This window comes from Kogia breviceps, chromosome 17, assembly GCF_026419965.1.
Source record: "Kogia breviceps isolate mKogBre1 chromosome 17, mKogBre1 haplotype 1, whole genome shotgun sequence".
In the NCBI taxonomy this organism is placed as follows: Eukaryota; Metazoa; Chordata; class Mammalia; order Artiodactyla; family Physeteridae; genus Kogia; species Kogia breviceps.
The window spans coordinates 26489460-26505194 of record NC_081326.1 but is presented as its reverse complement, the minus strand read 5'-3'; the positions used below and the strand labels follow the sequence as shown (position 1 = coordinate 26505194).

At 40.5% G+C, this 15735-nt stretch overlaps 1 protein-coding gene across 1 annotated transcript; it reads right to left on the bottom strand.

The window, feature by feature from the left end:
* Positions 1-224: 224 nt before the first annotated feature.
* On the bottom strand, positions 225-15278 carry CA2 (carbonic anhydrase 2). Its single transcript, XM_059042856.2, has 7 exons — positions 14709-15278; positions 13400-13597; positions 6406-6524; positions 5654-5746; positions 4597-4659; positions 1874-2029; positions 225-513 (listed from the first exon to the last, which is right to left on the bottom strand). Exons 1-7 carry the CDS (start codon positions 14740-14742, stop codon positions 394-396), a joined length of 783 nt encoding a protein of 260 aa, XP_058898839.1. The 5' UTR covers positions 14743-15278; the 3' UTR covers positions 225-393.
* Positions 15279-15735: the final 457 nt, after the last annotated feature.

Genomic DNA, 15735 nt, shown 5'->3' with positions numbered 1-15735 from the left:
ATTACACAGCTCAATGTATCTCATTATATGGCTTTGCATTCAATCTTCCTACTTTCTTATGTTTTAAAAATAGCATTTTAGTGAACAATTTTGAGTGCTCATTAGCCCACGTGCTATGAACAAAATCAAGGTACTTTTCTCCTACTCCTTATATTATTCTCTGTTGCAAAAAGGATACTATCATAAGCAAAGCACCAGTCACAGCAATTCTGTCAAGCCTGATAATTGGTCTAGGTTTTCACATTTTATTAGTAAGCACGTCAGGTGAGAGATGAAGGGTCTAGAAAACCAGATAGATGTAAAGCAGCCAGGGTCCAATTCACCAAGGTAGACTTGTGCTTAGCTAAAGGGAAACCCAAAGACTCTTCATTGGACACTGGCTCTGGGACCATCTTATTTGAAGGAAGCTTTGATTTGTCTGTTTTTCAGTGGCTGAGTCGGGCGCCAATTGTTCACCATCAGGTGTTCAGGTTCGCCCTCTGCGTTGAAGTTAAGGGTACAGAATTTCGATATCTAAAAGACAAAATCAAAGATGAAAAAATTAAAAATAAAAGTTTCACAGGCGTATTCAATTATGTGTTTGTGTTAAATCTTGAAATACATTCCCTAATATTCACAGTTCCATGTTGCAATGTTCAAAATTTAATTTGATTCCCAATAGATATATAATCACATATAGATCACATATATATGCTTTTATACAAGAAATCAATTTCTATAAAATACACACAAAATCTTGCTGTCATTTGAAAGGAAATTTTTGGTGAGCTTGTTTTTTTTCCTCTTTTAATTCTATAATCAAACATCAAAAGCCTATAAAATAATTCTGAGATGTAAAGTAATAATAACAATTCTAGATCCCAATTAAGCTTTTGTTTTCTACCCCAGGGAAGATAAACGACAGCATCTGTACAATTAGATGAAGTGATCCAGGATCTGCAAATTCCGGGGCCGAATGATGGGCTGACATCTCTTCTTAAATTTATAGAAACACAGGAATGAATCTGCCCAAGCTGGGATTTCAAATCCTTATCATTGGTTAATTTTGATTCCCTTTTAAATTTGTGTCATTTCCTGGCACAGTTATGTGACATAGGCAGCCCTCAACCAGTTTCTTTCTTCTCTGAAGTTGTTTTTGCAAAGTGGCACTTCCCTTTCCTTAAGCATGACTTGATCTAAATGAAGAAGGGTGGTTTGGGAAGTAATGTAGCTGCCCATGAATCAATAGCCTTGAACCTCATCTCTTTGGTCCACTAATATTCCCTCGATCACCCCGCAGGAAGTCAACTTCGTGTAAGCCAACTACTGTAACACGCACAACCATTGTCACTGCAGTGCACTGATTACTCGAACAGCACAAACCACACTGTATAGGAAATGTGTATCTGGTCTAAGCTGCTAAAGCAACCTGGAGTGACTTTTAATAGACATATTTTCTCTAAGGGATGAGTCTTGCCTTTGTCAGGATCCAGAAATGTATTCTGACGTACATAAACTGCAGTAAGCTCTTAGGTGAGTGAGCAGTAGGCTGGGAATTATCACCCATCCCTATGCGCCCTTGAATATAAAATCTCTTTGTTCCCAGCCTCAGTTTCTTCACAGATTACAAAAAAGCATGTATTCGGTGACAGACACCTTTCTCATGTAGTCTTCAATTTTATCCAACTTTAGAGTAAAAAAGAAAAAACTGCCTAAGGTTATAGTTAACAACAAATACTTATTGAGTGCTGATGATATCTGCTAAGCACTGTTGTTGGCACTAGTTGCACAGCTAGAAGCAGCAGGAGGAGTTTTAAAGCCCAGGTCTGTCTGACTCCAAAGGCCAAGTCCTTCTGCCTGGACTAAATGCTCCACCTGACTTTAGCAAACAGACCTGCTCACTGCTAACAGAGATGGGTTCTTTGAGCACGAGCCAGATCACGCTTTCCAGGAGAGGAGGGGTGGTCAGTGAACCGGGGTAGGTCCAGTATTCCAAGCTTTCAGGAAGGAGGCCACGAGGATCAAAGTTAGTGAAGTCGACACTCTTACCCTGGAACAAGGCAAATACACGGGTTAAAAATGTCACATGATCAGAGTAGGGGGAGGCAGGAGAATAGGAAACAGAAATATTCCCCTCTGGTACCCAGAAAACTTCCAATTTTTTTGAAGAGAAGTTCCATGTTCACCAGAAAACAGAATAAAACAAATTAACAGAAGACATTTGACATGGAAATTTAGATTGACAGATATGAGCAAGAGAACCTGACTATTAATTTCACCTATCCATTTTCTCACCTGGTCCTCTAAAACAGAGGTACCCAACCTTTCTGGCTGGTTTCGTGGAAGACAATTTTTCCACGGACCAGGGGAGGGGTGGAACGGTTTGGGGACGATTCAAGCGCATTACATTTACTGTGCACTTTATTTCTTTATTACACTGTAATATATAATGAACTAATTATACAACTCACCATAATGCAGAATCAGCGGGAACCCTGAGCTTGTTTTCACTTGCCACTCACTGATAGGTTTTTGATATGAGTCTGCAAGCAATTGATTTATTATGGTCTCTGGGCAATCAAACCTCTCTGCTAATGATCATCTGTATTTGCAGCCACTCCCCAGCGCTAGCATCACCGCCTCAGCTCCACCTCAGATCATCAGGCATTAGATTCTCATAAGGAGCGCGCAACCTAGATCCCTCGCATGTGCAGTTCACAGTAGGGTTCGCGCTCCTATGAGAATCTAAATCCGCTGCTGATCAGACAGGAGGCGGAGCTCAGGCAGTAATGCGAGCGATGGGGAGCGGCTGTAAATACAGGTGAAGCTTTGCTCACTTGCCCACCACTCACCTCCTGCTGTGCGGCCCAGTTCCTAACAGGCCACGGACCCGAACTTATCTGTGGCCCGGGAGTTGGGGACCCCTGCTCTAAAATAATCCCTTATATTTTTCTTTAAGTCATTAACTGATCATAGCCAGTATTTAAAGTGAAATTGCTGCCACTGAAATGATGCAATTTTAGGTTGCTGTAACAGAAAATATATAGTATCCTTGGTGAGGAGGTAATTGTCTTGCTGTCCTATTTGATGGCTCAGTCAGAACTGAAGAACTGTATTCAGTTCTGGACACCATGCTTTTAGAACAACAGAAGCAACAGGAAAGAGTTACTGGAAGAGTGACAAGTTTGCTGCAAAGAGACAACTGTCATGTAAGACTAGTGAAAGGGGACTAAAGATAATTAGCCTGGGGGTAGGTAAAAGGCTAATAGAGAATAGGGTCAAGTGGAAGGAAGATTAGGTTTTGCTTTGTTTCTTTTTTTGAGGTATAATTGACATGCTATATTAGTTTCAGGAATACAATGTAAAGATTCAATATTTGAATATGTTGTGAAATGATCACCCACAATAAGTCAACACCTGTCAACATATATAGTTACAGAATTTTCTTTTCTTGTGATAAGAACTTTTAAATATACTCCTAGCAACTTTCAAGTAGGCAATACAGTATTATTAACTATAGACAATATAGTACTTATTTTGACTTATTTATAAATTATCCCCACGACTTATTTTATAACCAAAAATTTGTACCTTTTGACCCCTTTCACCCATTTTGGCCTCACCCCCACCTCTGGCAACCACTAATCTATTCTCTGTATTTTTGAGTTGTTTTTTTGTTTGTTTGCTTGTTTTGTTTTGCTTATTTCTTTAAATTCCACATATGAGTTCATATGGTATTTGTCTTTCTTTCTTTGACTTATCTCACTTAGCCTAATACCCTCAAGGTCCATCCATGTTGTCACAAATGGCATGATTTCATTCTTTTTTATGGCTGAATCCATTATATCTATCTATCTATATACCACATTTTCTTTATACATTTATTTGTTACTGGATGCTTAGGCTGTTACTGTCTTGGCAATTGTAAATAATGCTCCAGTGAATGAGGGGGTGCATATATCTTTTTGAATTAGTGTTGTAGGATCAGGTTTATTCTATATGAATCAAGGGAGTCAAGCTCAGGGTAACAGATGAGCATTTCAGAAGACAGATGCTGCTTCGATTTGAGGATGAGTTTTATAAAGCCAGGTTGCTACTGCTGATGGTAGTATTTATAAGCAGATGCTCCATGACCTCAGCACAACTGTGCTATGGAGCAGATTTAAACATGAATTCAAAGAGGTCATAGAACATAAATCTCCACAAAGCATGACTTGACTTCTCATGTTCACCACTGTATTTCCTAGATTAACAAAGTGACCAGCATGTAGTAAGTACTCAGCAAATATGTGCTGTATGAATGAGTGAATAATTTGACCAGATGATCTTTCAGCCTCCTTGCAATCATGATTTTCTCTGACTCTTGCATATGGATGTTCAAATGATGGGAAGCAAGATTAAATAAATACAAGTCTGAAAATTATACAAGCATTAGGATCAACTTTGGGTTAAAGATAAGTTAAATAAACGCATAAGCAACATTTTACCTTTATTAACTGCTCATCTAAGCACCACGTGTCAAACCGAGACTACTCAATTTGAGCAAAAGAATTTTCAAAAATGAGTGGAGTATGGAAAATAGGTACCTTATTCAGGTGGCAAAAAATTCAACTATACCTTTGCTTTAATGGAATCCAGCACATCAACGACTTTCTGGAGGCCTGGTTTAGCATCACCAATCTACAGAAAGAGACAAGGGACAAGATACTGTATTCCAGTTGGCACTACACCAGCTTTTAATTAGGGCAGCTCTATGGTAAACTTTCTCCAAATAGCGAACCAAAACCCACCATTTGCTACACGCCATCCATCAGTCTTAGTTTCCCTTCTTTCACTAACCACCTCCTTCTGCCTCTGCCCCTGTAGTTCCCCTGAAATTACCTTCTCAAAAGTCACCAGTGATCTACAACTGCCAAAGCAAAGAGCGCTGTTCACGTGCTTACTTTAAGCTTCATGCAGGATTTTGCGCTATCGTCTTCCCTCCTTTAAAAAATTCTCCCCTCTTTTGGCTTTCCTTCTGCTCTCCAGCCTCTCAAATCTCCCTTGACTCCTGTATTCATTTTTACTCATTTAATCAGCATCTTTCCTTACAGTTTGCAGTTTCTTGGGGTTGCTTGATGAGCAGTTTTATCCTCCCTCTTCATGCTTTCCTTGGATGATTTCATATACACTTGTAGCTTCCACCTTGACACAGGATTTCCAGAACCATGAATCTGCAGCCCAGACCTTTTTCCACTGGGTTTACAACTATCCAGAGGGCAGCTCAACCTGTATGTCCTACTTTTGTTGCCTGAATTCTCCAATATGGAGTCACTGTCCTTCACTTCTCCAAAACTTGGTCTTAATTTAGCACTATCATAAAATAGTACTATCTAGCTTAAGGTTGAATGAAAAAAAATACTAGTATTCACCCAAAGTATGCCTCTTTCTCATTTCACATTTCACATGTATATAACCTTCACATATATATCCAAATGGTACCTATGAAATACCTCTGCAATTTTGTCCTCCATCTCCACTGCTACTAGCAGATATACGGGAAAATAAGCCTGAAAATACTTCAGAGCCAAAGGCATTTCCTAGGCTCTTTGGAGAACGTCCTATTTGTTATGAATGTTCTGTCCAGTTAATCTTTTTTGAAAACGGGATAAAAAGAATTGGGCCATCAACTAACCTTCAGAAAAATACCCACAACAGCCAGTCCGTCAGGTTGTTGGGCTGCTTTTCCAAACTCCCCGTACTTGGTGTTCCAATGAACCAAGTGGAGCTAAAGTAGGAGACAAAACCACAACCAACAAATAATTTACATGATAAAAGCCTACACAGCTATCTAGCGATCTTTTCTTCACAGCTAGAGGTTACTAAAGAAAGTGAAAATGTGGATAATTTAAAATCTAAACTTGTATTTTAATTCTAATTGGCATAATATCAAGTGATTCCTTCAACTCTAAGACAAAGAGTTGCATACTTTTGAGGAAAGACAGAAAGTTTATTTCTAGATTTCCATTAAAACAGGATCCTCCCATTTGAATTCATTAATTTTGTGCAAAGGGAGGTCTTAGAGAGTTTTGCAGCATTAATCGTAATATCACAAATAAAAGTTATAAAAAGCAAATGTGGGGGGCTTCCCTGGTGGTGCAGTGGTTGAGAGTCCACCTGCCGATGCCGGGGACATGGGTTCGTGCCCCGGTCTGGGAAGATCCCACATGCCGCGGAGCGGCTGGGCCCGTGAGCCATGGCCACTGAGCCTGCGCGTCCAGCGCCTGTGCTCTGCAACGGGAGTGGCCAAAACAGTGAGAGGCCCACGTACCGCAAAAAAAACAAAAACAAAAAACAAAACGCAAATGTGAAGGTCCAGGTCCTTTGTAAAAGAGGTGGTTTGAGTTTACAAAATTAAGCCTTTGAAAGAAAAATAGTGTATCTTACCTCTGCAGCATATTTCTTTTTATCCACAGTATGCTCAGAACCTTGCTCATCAGATGAACCCCAGTGAAAGTGAAACTGAATCAATCTGTAGGTGCCAGTGAGGGGTCCTCCTTCCAGCACTAAAATTAAAAAAATATATATATACACACACACACACATTTACATACACACACACTCAGACATATGCACGTGAAACACACACTACTGAATATTACAATCTTTAATCCCATTTTATAGTACTAAATTTATGCCTGAACCAACATTTTCACTCTGAAAATTAAATCTATACTCAGGTTTAGTCTACAGAGCTGAAGAGGATCATTTCAATTGTTTTTTTTTTTTTTCCTCACTTATGTTGACTGAAGGATGGATGCTTTTCCCATCTGTTTTCTGAGCACAGTGGCACTTCTCTTCCAGGTTTATTTTGGACCTCCTCATAGGTTCAGGTTCAGGTTCAGAGGGAAGAAATTTTCAGGGGAACTATGAATTCCTCTGTGAATCAGTGAGGAAGTGCCCACAGCTTCTCACCAGTGCTGGTCTGCTGCACACCTGCAAGCTGAGGAATCTCTCCTCTGCTACGGCCCAGCGACTAACCTTCAGCTGGCCTTGCTAACCTCTGATACCAGTTCTTACCAGAATTTGTGAAACAATAGGCATTCCCTTGAGCTTAACAACATAAAATCAATTTTCCTTACACAGGCTTACAATTTTCCTTACACAGCAGATTGTCGCTGCTACTAATTAGCTTTATACCCTTAAAATGTTCTATTTGACTTTCTGATCTTAATTTGCTCATCTGTAGAATGGATACCTCCAATTATTTACTACTTCACTAAGAATTGACTGATCATCTGTGAGATGCAGTACATAATGCTTTCTTGAAATTGTAACTTTAATAACCATCCCATGATTCTACTGTTCTGGTATTAATGTAACTCTATTATACTTAAATCCATATGAGAAATCACATTCTTAGACTACAGTCTATCTGTAGATAATTAATGAACTGTGTCTTAAGAGAGGATTAAAATAGTAAGAAATCACTGTTTCCCCCATTCCCTCCAAAAAGCCTTTTACCTAATTTATATGTATTAATGGGACTTAACTGATAAAAGCTTTTAAAATTAGTTTAGTTCTACTACTTCAATTTTATTTCTCTAGAACTGGGATTAGAACACCTTTTGCTATAAGTGTATTTTATTAGCGTTGGTTTATAATTCCACAGAGTAATGAGCCCAAACTAATTTTGGCTTTGTAAAACCAAGGGACAAAGTCTGTACAAAAAAGTTTGTTTGCTCAACTTCACCTAAATATGCTTAGATGGTAGCAATACCCATTCATCTATTCAAAGAAAAGATAAAGCTGGCTGGAAGATATTTAGGCAGTTGGGCTGCCAGATCTGTCTTACAATAGGCCAGGAGAAGAAAAGAATTAAAAAAAACAAGGAAGAGAGAACAAATTATAAATGGTATTACATTACAGATCTATTAAGAAACATGAATTTGGATGTATTCTGATAATATCACATCTCTTGAAACTTAAAAACAACTTTTATTGTAAAAGTGTTTTTCTAAATCTGATAAGGAAAGAATATCCTTATATCCCCAAAATAGACTTTTTCCAAAATGAAGGAATTCCCATTTTTCATAATTATATATACCCTTAAAACAAAATATATGTTTATAAGGTAAATTGATACCAAAATTAATTCCTTTATAATAACTTTTTTAAACTAACTAACTGGCTGGTCATAAAAACCATTTGTAACATTAATTCTACCAAGTGGCAAAATTAGTTAAACAAAACCATAGTAAGCATCTGAGATAACTGATCTTATTTCAGAAAAGATTTAGAATTAGGCAAGAGTATATGAGCTTTTATTAAATAAGGCTTTCTAATACTAAAAAAAAAAAAAAAAAAAAAGAAGCACTCTAAGTTCAAAGATTAAACACTTTCAGAGCTAATCTATTATTCCCAGATACCTGTTTGAACTCCTGTTAAAATAAAACTATGTTGCTATGTAGATTAGAAGCCCACTGTAATTAGGAAAGGTATTAAATTCTTGAAGTTTAATTGCTACAAAAGCAGCATTTCTGGTCTTCATCAACTAATTGGTCATTCCTCAGCAAATTCTTAGCATGGAGTTTAGTCAATGAAATCCCTCAAAACATTGTTATAATAATAAATTGCTATAAACTCTAATAAAGGTAGCATACTTTTTTTTTTTTTTTTTTTTTTTTTTTTTTTATGCGGTACGTGGTCCTCTCACTGTTGTGACCTCTCACATTGCGGAGCATAGGCTCCGGATGCGCAGGCTCAGCAGCCATGGCTCACGGGCCCAGCCGCTCCGCAGCATGTGGGATCTTCCCAAACCGGTACGGGAACCCGTGTCTCCTGCATCGGCAGGCGGACTCTCAACCACTGCGCCACCAGGGAAGCCCAGAAATTGCTGATATTCTTTTTAAAAAATTGGGGTTTTTTTCTCTGTAAAATCCGTTAGTGGGTCTCTGAACAGAGTCAATCACCTCTTGTACCACAGAAATGTTTTCCACAAGTGATAAACCATAAATGGGGTTTTCTACTCAAAGACTCAATGTCTGGTTCAAGACTCCTCCAAACTTAATTTAAATCCAAATCTCAAAATAAAGAGCTCCAGAAGATTTTAACTTTTATGATCTTCCATCAGTTATACATACTATATATAAAACACAAAATAAGCACTGAAAGTAATATTATAATCTGTCTTCCTATACATATTACTTATGTAAATTATACATTACTTGTGAAAAGTAAGAGATTCATTCCAGTAATATTGAAATAAATTAGATACTTATACAAATTAAAATTTTAATGTTAAAATTTTTTTCCTTCTTAATCATTTTATTATTACTTAATATAAGATGAATCCAAATAAAAAACTAAAGACCTTAGTGAATGTCCATAATCTCTCTTAAATCCAAAATATAAATAAACTATTCCCAATAATCCTTAGTTTAAAACTAAAATTTAAGGGATTTCCTATTAATGAAGTAAATGAATAAGTCTACTAAAAACACATTTCTAGCAGGTGAATAATTTTCTCTATGAATAATTTGAAATGTATTAAATCGGTTTTGGCTTTTCTGCAGTGGTCAATAATCTACGGCCACCTACTAAGGTTAAAAAAACAAATGTCAGTGCAGACAAATCTGAGAAATAGACACCCACATTCCATTTCTTTTTTTTTTTTTTTTTTTTTTTTTTGCGGTATGCGGGCCTCTCACTGTTGTGGCCTCTCCCGTTGCGGAGCACAGGCTCCGGACGCGCAGGCTCAGCGGCCATGGCTCACGGGCTTAGTTGCTCCGCGGCATGTGGGATCTTCCCGGACCAGGGCACGAACCCGTGTCTCCTGCATCGGCAGGCGGATTCTCAACCACTGCGCCACCAGGGAAGCCCGTCCATTTCTTTTTATGTAGTGAAATGTTTAGCTGTCACTTTCACTAGTGTAAGTACAATTAAGATTCAAGAGAACAGAAATTTTCAGTTTCAGGTTTATGGCAATTGTACGAGAGTAAAAAAAAAAAAAGTAACTCTTTGACATGAACATAATTAAATACAGTGCCTAGAATGCTTTTGTCAGTTTTATAGAAGCTAAGGGTTCTGCTCACACCATTAGCAGTATGCAGGACAAGCCCTCCCATTTTTTGTTGTTCTGTTTCCTTTTAAGTTATAATTGTTTGTAAAAGGAAAATGTTAAAGCTTCAAAAGCAAGTCCCTGAAAATCAAGCAGGACCCTTGTATGACGATCCATTATATCCTACATACAATGATCTGCTTGAAATGAGCACAGGTTAACTCAGCTTCCTTCCTTCTCTTTCTTGAAATAATAAAAACAGATAAAAAGATTGCAATTTCTAAAAGCAGAAATGATATGAGAGTTGTATATGGGTTGGCCCAATAATTCGAGCATTGGTTTTTTCAATGATATTTTGCCTCTAACTTTGTTATAAAGCAGGAGAGTTTTAAACTCATGAATAAAAGTTAATAAGTTAGCAGGAGTTAACAATTTGACTACTATTCTTTTATCCCAGCTGAAGCATGTAATGAAAGATCTCAAGCAGGAAGATTTATTTTTTAATAATTAAAAAAATAAACCTAACAGGATTAACAATTTTTCATTAATTTAAGGTGGTTTATTTTTAACGGAATTTAGAAGATTTGATAGAGCTTTAACCCAACCTTCTAGTTAAAGCCTATTAACTCCACATTTTAAAAGATTTCTCTCAAGCTTAAACATAGCAATAAATTCTACCAGTTCAGTTCCTTATACCTAAGTATTTAAGTTTGGGTATAAGATAACATTTAGGATACATCTGAAAATCTGAGTCTATGAGAAGTTCTAGAAGACTGAAATCTCACTGGGGGTGGAGGGGGGAAGTAAACAAACTGAAGCATTTAACTACAGAAAATAAAGGATATCTAAAAATGTTAACACCATGAAAATAATTCCTAACAAAAAGATGATAAACTGTCCATTTTATAAAACTGAGCGACCAAAATGAAAAATTATTTTTTGACTTACGTGAACAGAAAAGTATATCACTTTTTAAAAACATGGTACAAGTACAAACACACTAAATATTAACTATGATGGTCCTTCAAAGATTCTTATTCAATTTCTATTTTTAAGTGGTTGCCATTTAGTCTCATTCCAACAAACTAGGAAGGAGATGATTAGCAAGTAACTTAAACTCTTGAGCATTCTGTTTCTTCATGTTTATTTTAAGTGGGTTTGACTAGAGTATCTCTATCATTTGTTCTAACTTGAGAGCCTAGGATCTTAAAAAGAAAGTCTAAAGGGTGTTTCTCTGCATGGTATGATTGGTTTCACTTTGTTTTCTTTTTTCTATCCTGTAGATGTGTTTTCCCTTAACATCAACATTTAATATATTCTGTATTCTAGAAAAAAATAATTCTTCCTTGTTTAATCAAAACAACTGCAAATGTTGAAGAGGTATGGGCAAAAGTACAAAGGAGTCTTTCATATTTAAAGGAGAACAAGTCTTTCTAACATTCACTCCTCTTATTTTTACTGTACCTCTTGCCTGGCTCTCTCAAGTCCCCCATGTTTCCTACTTCCTTTTGCCTGGAGTCTCCTCCAAGACACTGAAATCCTTCAAGCCTCATCCTTCAACCATAAACTTTATTCACCCTGAAAAGTCTTTTCTGACTTGCTCAGGCCAACTCCAAACCTGCTTTCCATATTTCCTTGGAATACTTCCTTGTTGCACTTATCAAAGTGACTGTCAGTGTCTATTATTTCTATGTCTTTCTACTTGAGGTATCCCCATCATGGCCTCTGGGGATGCAGGAGAGGGACCAGGACTCCATCCTGCCCTCAAGATGTCTAGCTTGTCTTACATATAAGTGGCGTTCGTAAGAATTTTTTTTTTTTTTTTTTTTGCGTAAAAACTAGGTGAATAATACCTCTGTCTCTAAAGACATGGGTTTGAGCCTCTATCTGAACCACTTGATTTTCATCTGTTTCACAATCTAAACATGGCCAGTTGCTTTAGTAATGTATGTGTTATTCACCAGAAGTAGTTAGACAAAGATGGCTAGCTCTCATCAGTTCCTGTTATGGAGAAATCCATCAGAACTTGACATATTCATGGTAAGACATATTACTAGGTAATAATGTCATATATAAAATCAGTACATAGTTTAATATAATAAATGGCATGTTTGGGATAATATAAAAGTAAGATTTTAAAATACCATCAAATGATGGGAAGTAATTTTAAAGCTAATTAAAAACTTAATTCAAAAAACTTATCAGAGGTGCAATAGCTACAGCAATTGCCTAATAAAGGCAGTCAAATGGTGTGTAGACCCGACAAGAGCAATGGTCATTTACTGAGGAATTGTTAGGTGCCAGGCACTAGGCTTTATATGTTTGTCCCATTCAATCCTTCCTCTGTAATAGATACAACTGCTACTCCAATTTTACAGTTAAGAAAACAAAAACTTAGGTTAAATTACTATCACTCCCAAGAGGGGAGGAAGGAAGAATTTTTTCAAAACTGTACTGAATACATTGGATAGCTACTGAAAGAGAATAGTCAACTGTATTATAATGACTATAATTACATTTATACACCATGTGAGTACTATAGGTCATTACTCCAACATTCTGACAGCGTTATTGAATGTTGTCTCTATCTTCCCTCATTTTGCCCCAATGCTCCCTGCCCCACCCCCCCAGACTCCCACACCACCACACATAATGTGTTTGTAGCTCCATTCACTCAGTGCCCTTCAGAGGAAAGCACTCAGGAAAATAGGACACTGGCAAGGAAATCAAGGGGATTGTTCTCCTATTTCTAAGCAAGAAAAAAAGAACAATTCAAAGGGCGTTCTGTAAACATCTTTACTACAAATAAATTACGGTAACTGGTTTTTGTCAGTAATGGACCAGGTATGTCCAACCAAATCTAAAACATTTTCCTTTGTGGAATGAATTTCTGGGTGGATACCAAGATACATGGCCACCTTTATCACACTAGCCCAATGCTGAGAAAATATTTGTAAATACAATGTTCCAAGAATTTCAGGATGTTAAAGTATTAGGTTTTCATCACTCTTCTCACTGCTGCCTTGAAGATCACCCTAGGATGTGCTTTTTATTGGATAGGCATCAATTCTGGGAAATAAATATTTTAGAAAGAGTCTTAAAAGTTCAATTGTTGCAAATCTCATCTTTGCTGATCTCTGTTGCCAGGGGACCTTGCCTTTTCCCAGGCATATCACAGTTATTCAATGCCCTACATAGAAGCCGGGAATTTTACCGGGAGAGACAGCCCCTGCCACGTCAAAGTAATTAGCCTACTCCTCAGAGACTGCAACCTAATGAAGATTATCAGAGTGTAGTATTACAGGGGTCCTGCTGCTGTTCCTGTTAAGCTGGGAAAACGGCTACTGGCTGAAATGCACAAGTTATTTTTTAAACACTGACCTGCTTTGTCCTGGGAGTCATCAAACTCCACGTTGAAAGAGTGACCGTTGTTGATAATTCTCCGGGAAGTTGCTTGCTCATAGCGAAGAGACAGAGGCTTCAGGGTAGGGTCATGAACGACTGCCTGGGTGTGGATGTCAACAGGGGACTGACGCTCTCCCTTGGCGATGGGGAAGTCCTTATGCCATTGCTCGGGTCCTGGGTTTGAGAACAGACGTGTGAACCCTCCAGTGTGGGGAAGGGCACATGCAGACCCCTAGAAAAGGGCAATGACTCTGGAGCCAAACTGCTCAGCTCCAATTTTGGCGGTACCACCGAACAGCTGAATAACCTTTGGGAAAACAATTAAACTGTGCCTTAGTTTCCTCATTTGTATTAGGGGGTAATAATAGCATCTAGCTTATAGAGGTTGGTGTGAGAATTAGAATCAATACATGTAAGGCGTTTAGAACAAGTAGTGAGCACCATATAAATATTAGCCATTTGTATGCTCCTTTTACTGAAATTGAGCAACTGGCACTGGGTTTGTGATTAAGATTTGGGATATGCAAGCTCACTTAAGACACTCCAGCAGATTGGAATTCCTTCCTCTAGTCCTCGGACTAGATGTAAGGATGGAGTCAACTGCTCAGGCCCGGGCACCCCTCCTTTAATGGTCAGGATCCCCATGACCTGGGGATCCCCAAACCCCTAAAGATGTTCAAAGATGCGCCAGACACATATTTCCCTTGCGTTTGCTGGCCCGGAAGAACCCAGATCTGCGGCCCTGATAAAGCCGGGTTCCTGGTGACCTCCTAACGTAAGAAATCGAGAGATGAAGGGTAAACTCAGAAATCAGGGCAAAGGATTCAGACCAGCCCAAGAAAATGCCCCGGAACAGTTCGTGCTGAGAGTCTTAGCCACAGGTGGTGCTGAGGATGAAGTTGGGGGGCGGGTGAAGGGGTTCCCTAATTTCTTTGCGATCAACAACTAAAATGTTTCCTTACAACCCTTCCTAGTTTATTCCTGGGTCGGGATAGGATGGTCTCCGGCTCGTGACCCTGGAGTGGCTGTCCGTGGGTCCCGCGGCTGCGGCTGCGCACCCCTTTCCCCGGGCCCTGCGCGCCGCAGCGGGACGCAGGGATTCCTCGACAGTGGTCTCGGGCTCTGCGCTGGGGACATCCCGCGCCTGGGAACGGCGGGAGGGGCGGGCGCCGGAAGCGCACCTGAGCCTCGGGTGCTCCGGACGGCAGCGGTAAACAGTAGGTGCGGGCGCTGCGGGTACCGGGGCCCCGGGCGCAGCGCCGCGCCGCCCGCCGCCCGCACTCACCGTTGTGCTTGCCGTATCCCCAGTGATGGGACATGGTCGCGCCGTAGGTCCGGGCAGAGGAGTTGGCGCGGATCTAAGCGGCGGCTGCTCTGGCGCCTGCAACGTGTGTCCGCGGGTCGCGCCGTCGCCGGCTTTTATAAGGCTCCCGCCAACTTCGTGCTTGGGGGCGGCCCGGGGGAGGGGGCCCCGGGTGGACCTGGGCGACGCGGGGAGGAGGTGACAGGCGGAGGTGATCTCCCCGCGCTCGGGGCGGGCCGGGCTGGAGAGGCTCCGGGGGCGGGGAGAACGCCCTCCCGGCGGGCGCTCGGCCAGGTTCAAGAGCTCCTCTCCCAACGCCCGGCTCCCTCGGCCCGCGGCCCGGGTCCCCAGTCCCTGGGCAGCCACAAGGCTCCGAGCTCTCCGCGCGCGTGGCAGCGGCGGCGGCAGCTGCTCCTGGGCTCCTGGGTTGGACTGGGCTGCGGAGCGTCTACGTGCACCCCATCCCCCTCCGGGGCGCTGAGGCTGGCGGCAGCGCTGACAGCTCGGGACCCGGGCCCGGTGCCTCTCATCCCCTGTCCCCTTTGTGATCTCATCCTTGGCCTCGGAGCCCTCCCGCCTCGCCCCATCGGCCCCACCCGCGCCGAGGTCTCCAGCCCGGAGGGTTGCTGACCGGTATCCCCGGCCCTGGGCCGGCAAGCTCGGTTAGGAGCTATGACCTTGGGGCAAATAGGGATACGGTCCCTTGAGGCGCTGGGGAGCGAGCCGCTTAGGGCTGAGAACCACGCTCCCCCTGCTGGAAGGCCGTGGAATAAATCAAGAAGGAGGAGAGAGTCTTGCGTAAGTCCAAACTGAGGCGAGCAAGGGAGAATGCATTTCCTTGAGAGCTGTCAAGGTCTCATATAAAGTGCTCATCTATCTCCTCCTACCTTCTCTTTTTCTCTTTAAAAAATTAACTTTGCGGGAGAGACTTCCTAGTTGAGTACATATTGATTTAAAGCAATCAAAACTTCTAAAGAATCACTTTTCTAACAGGAATTGGGTAAAAGAA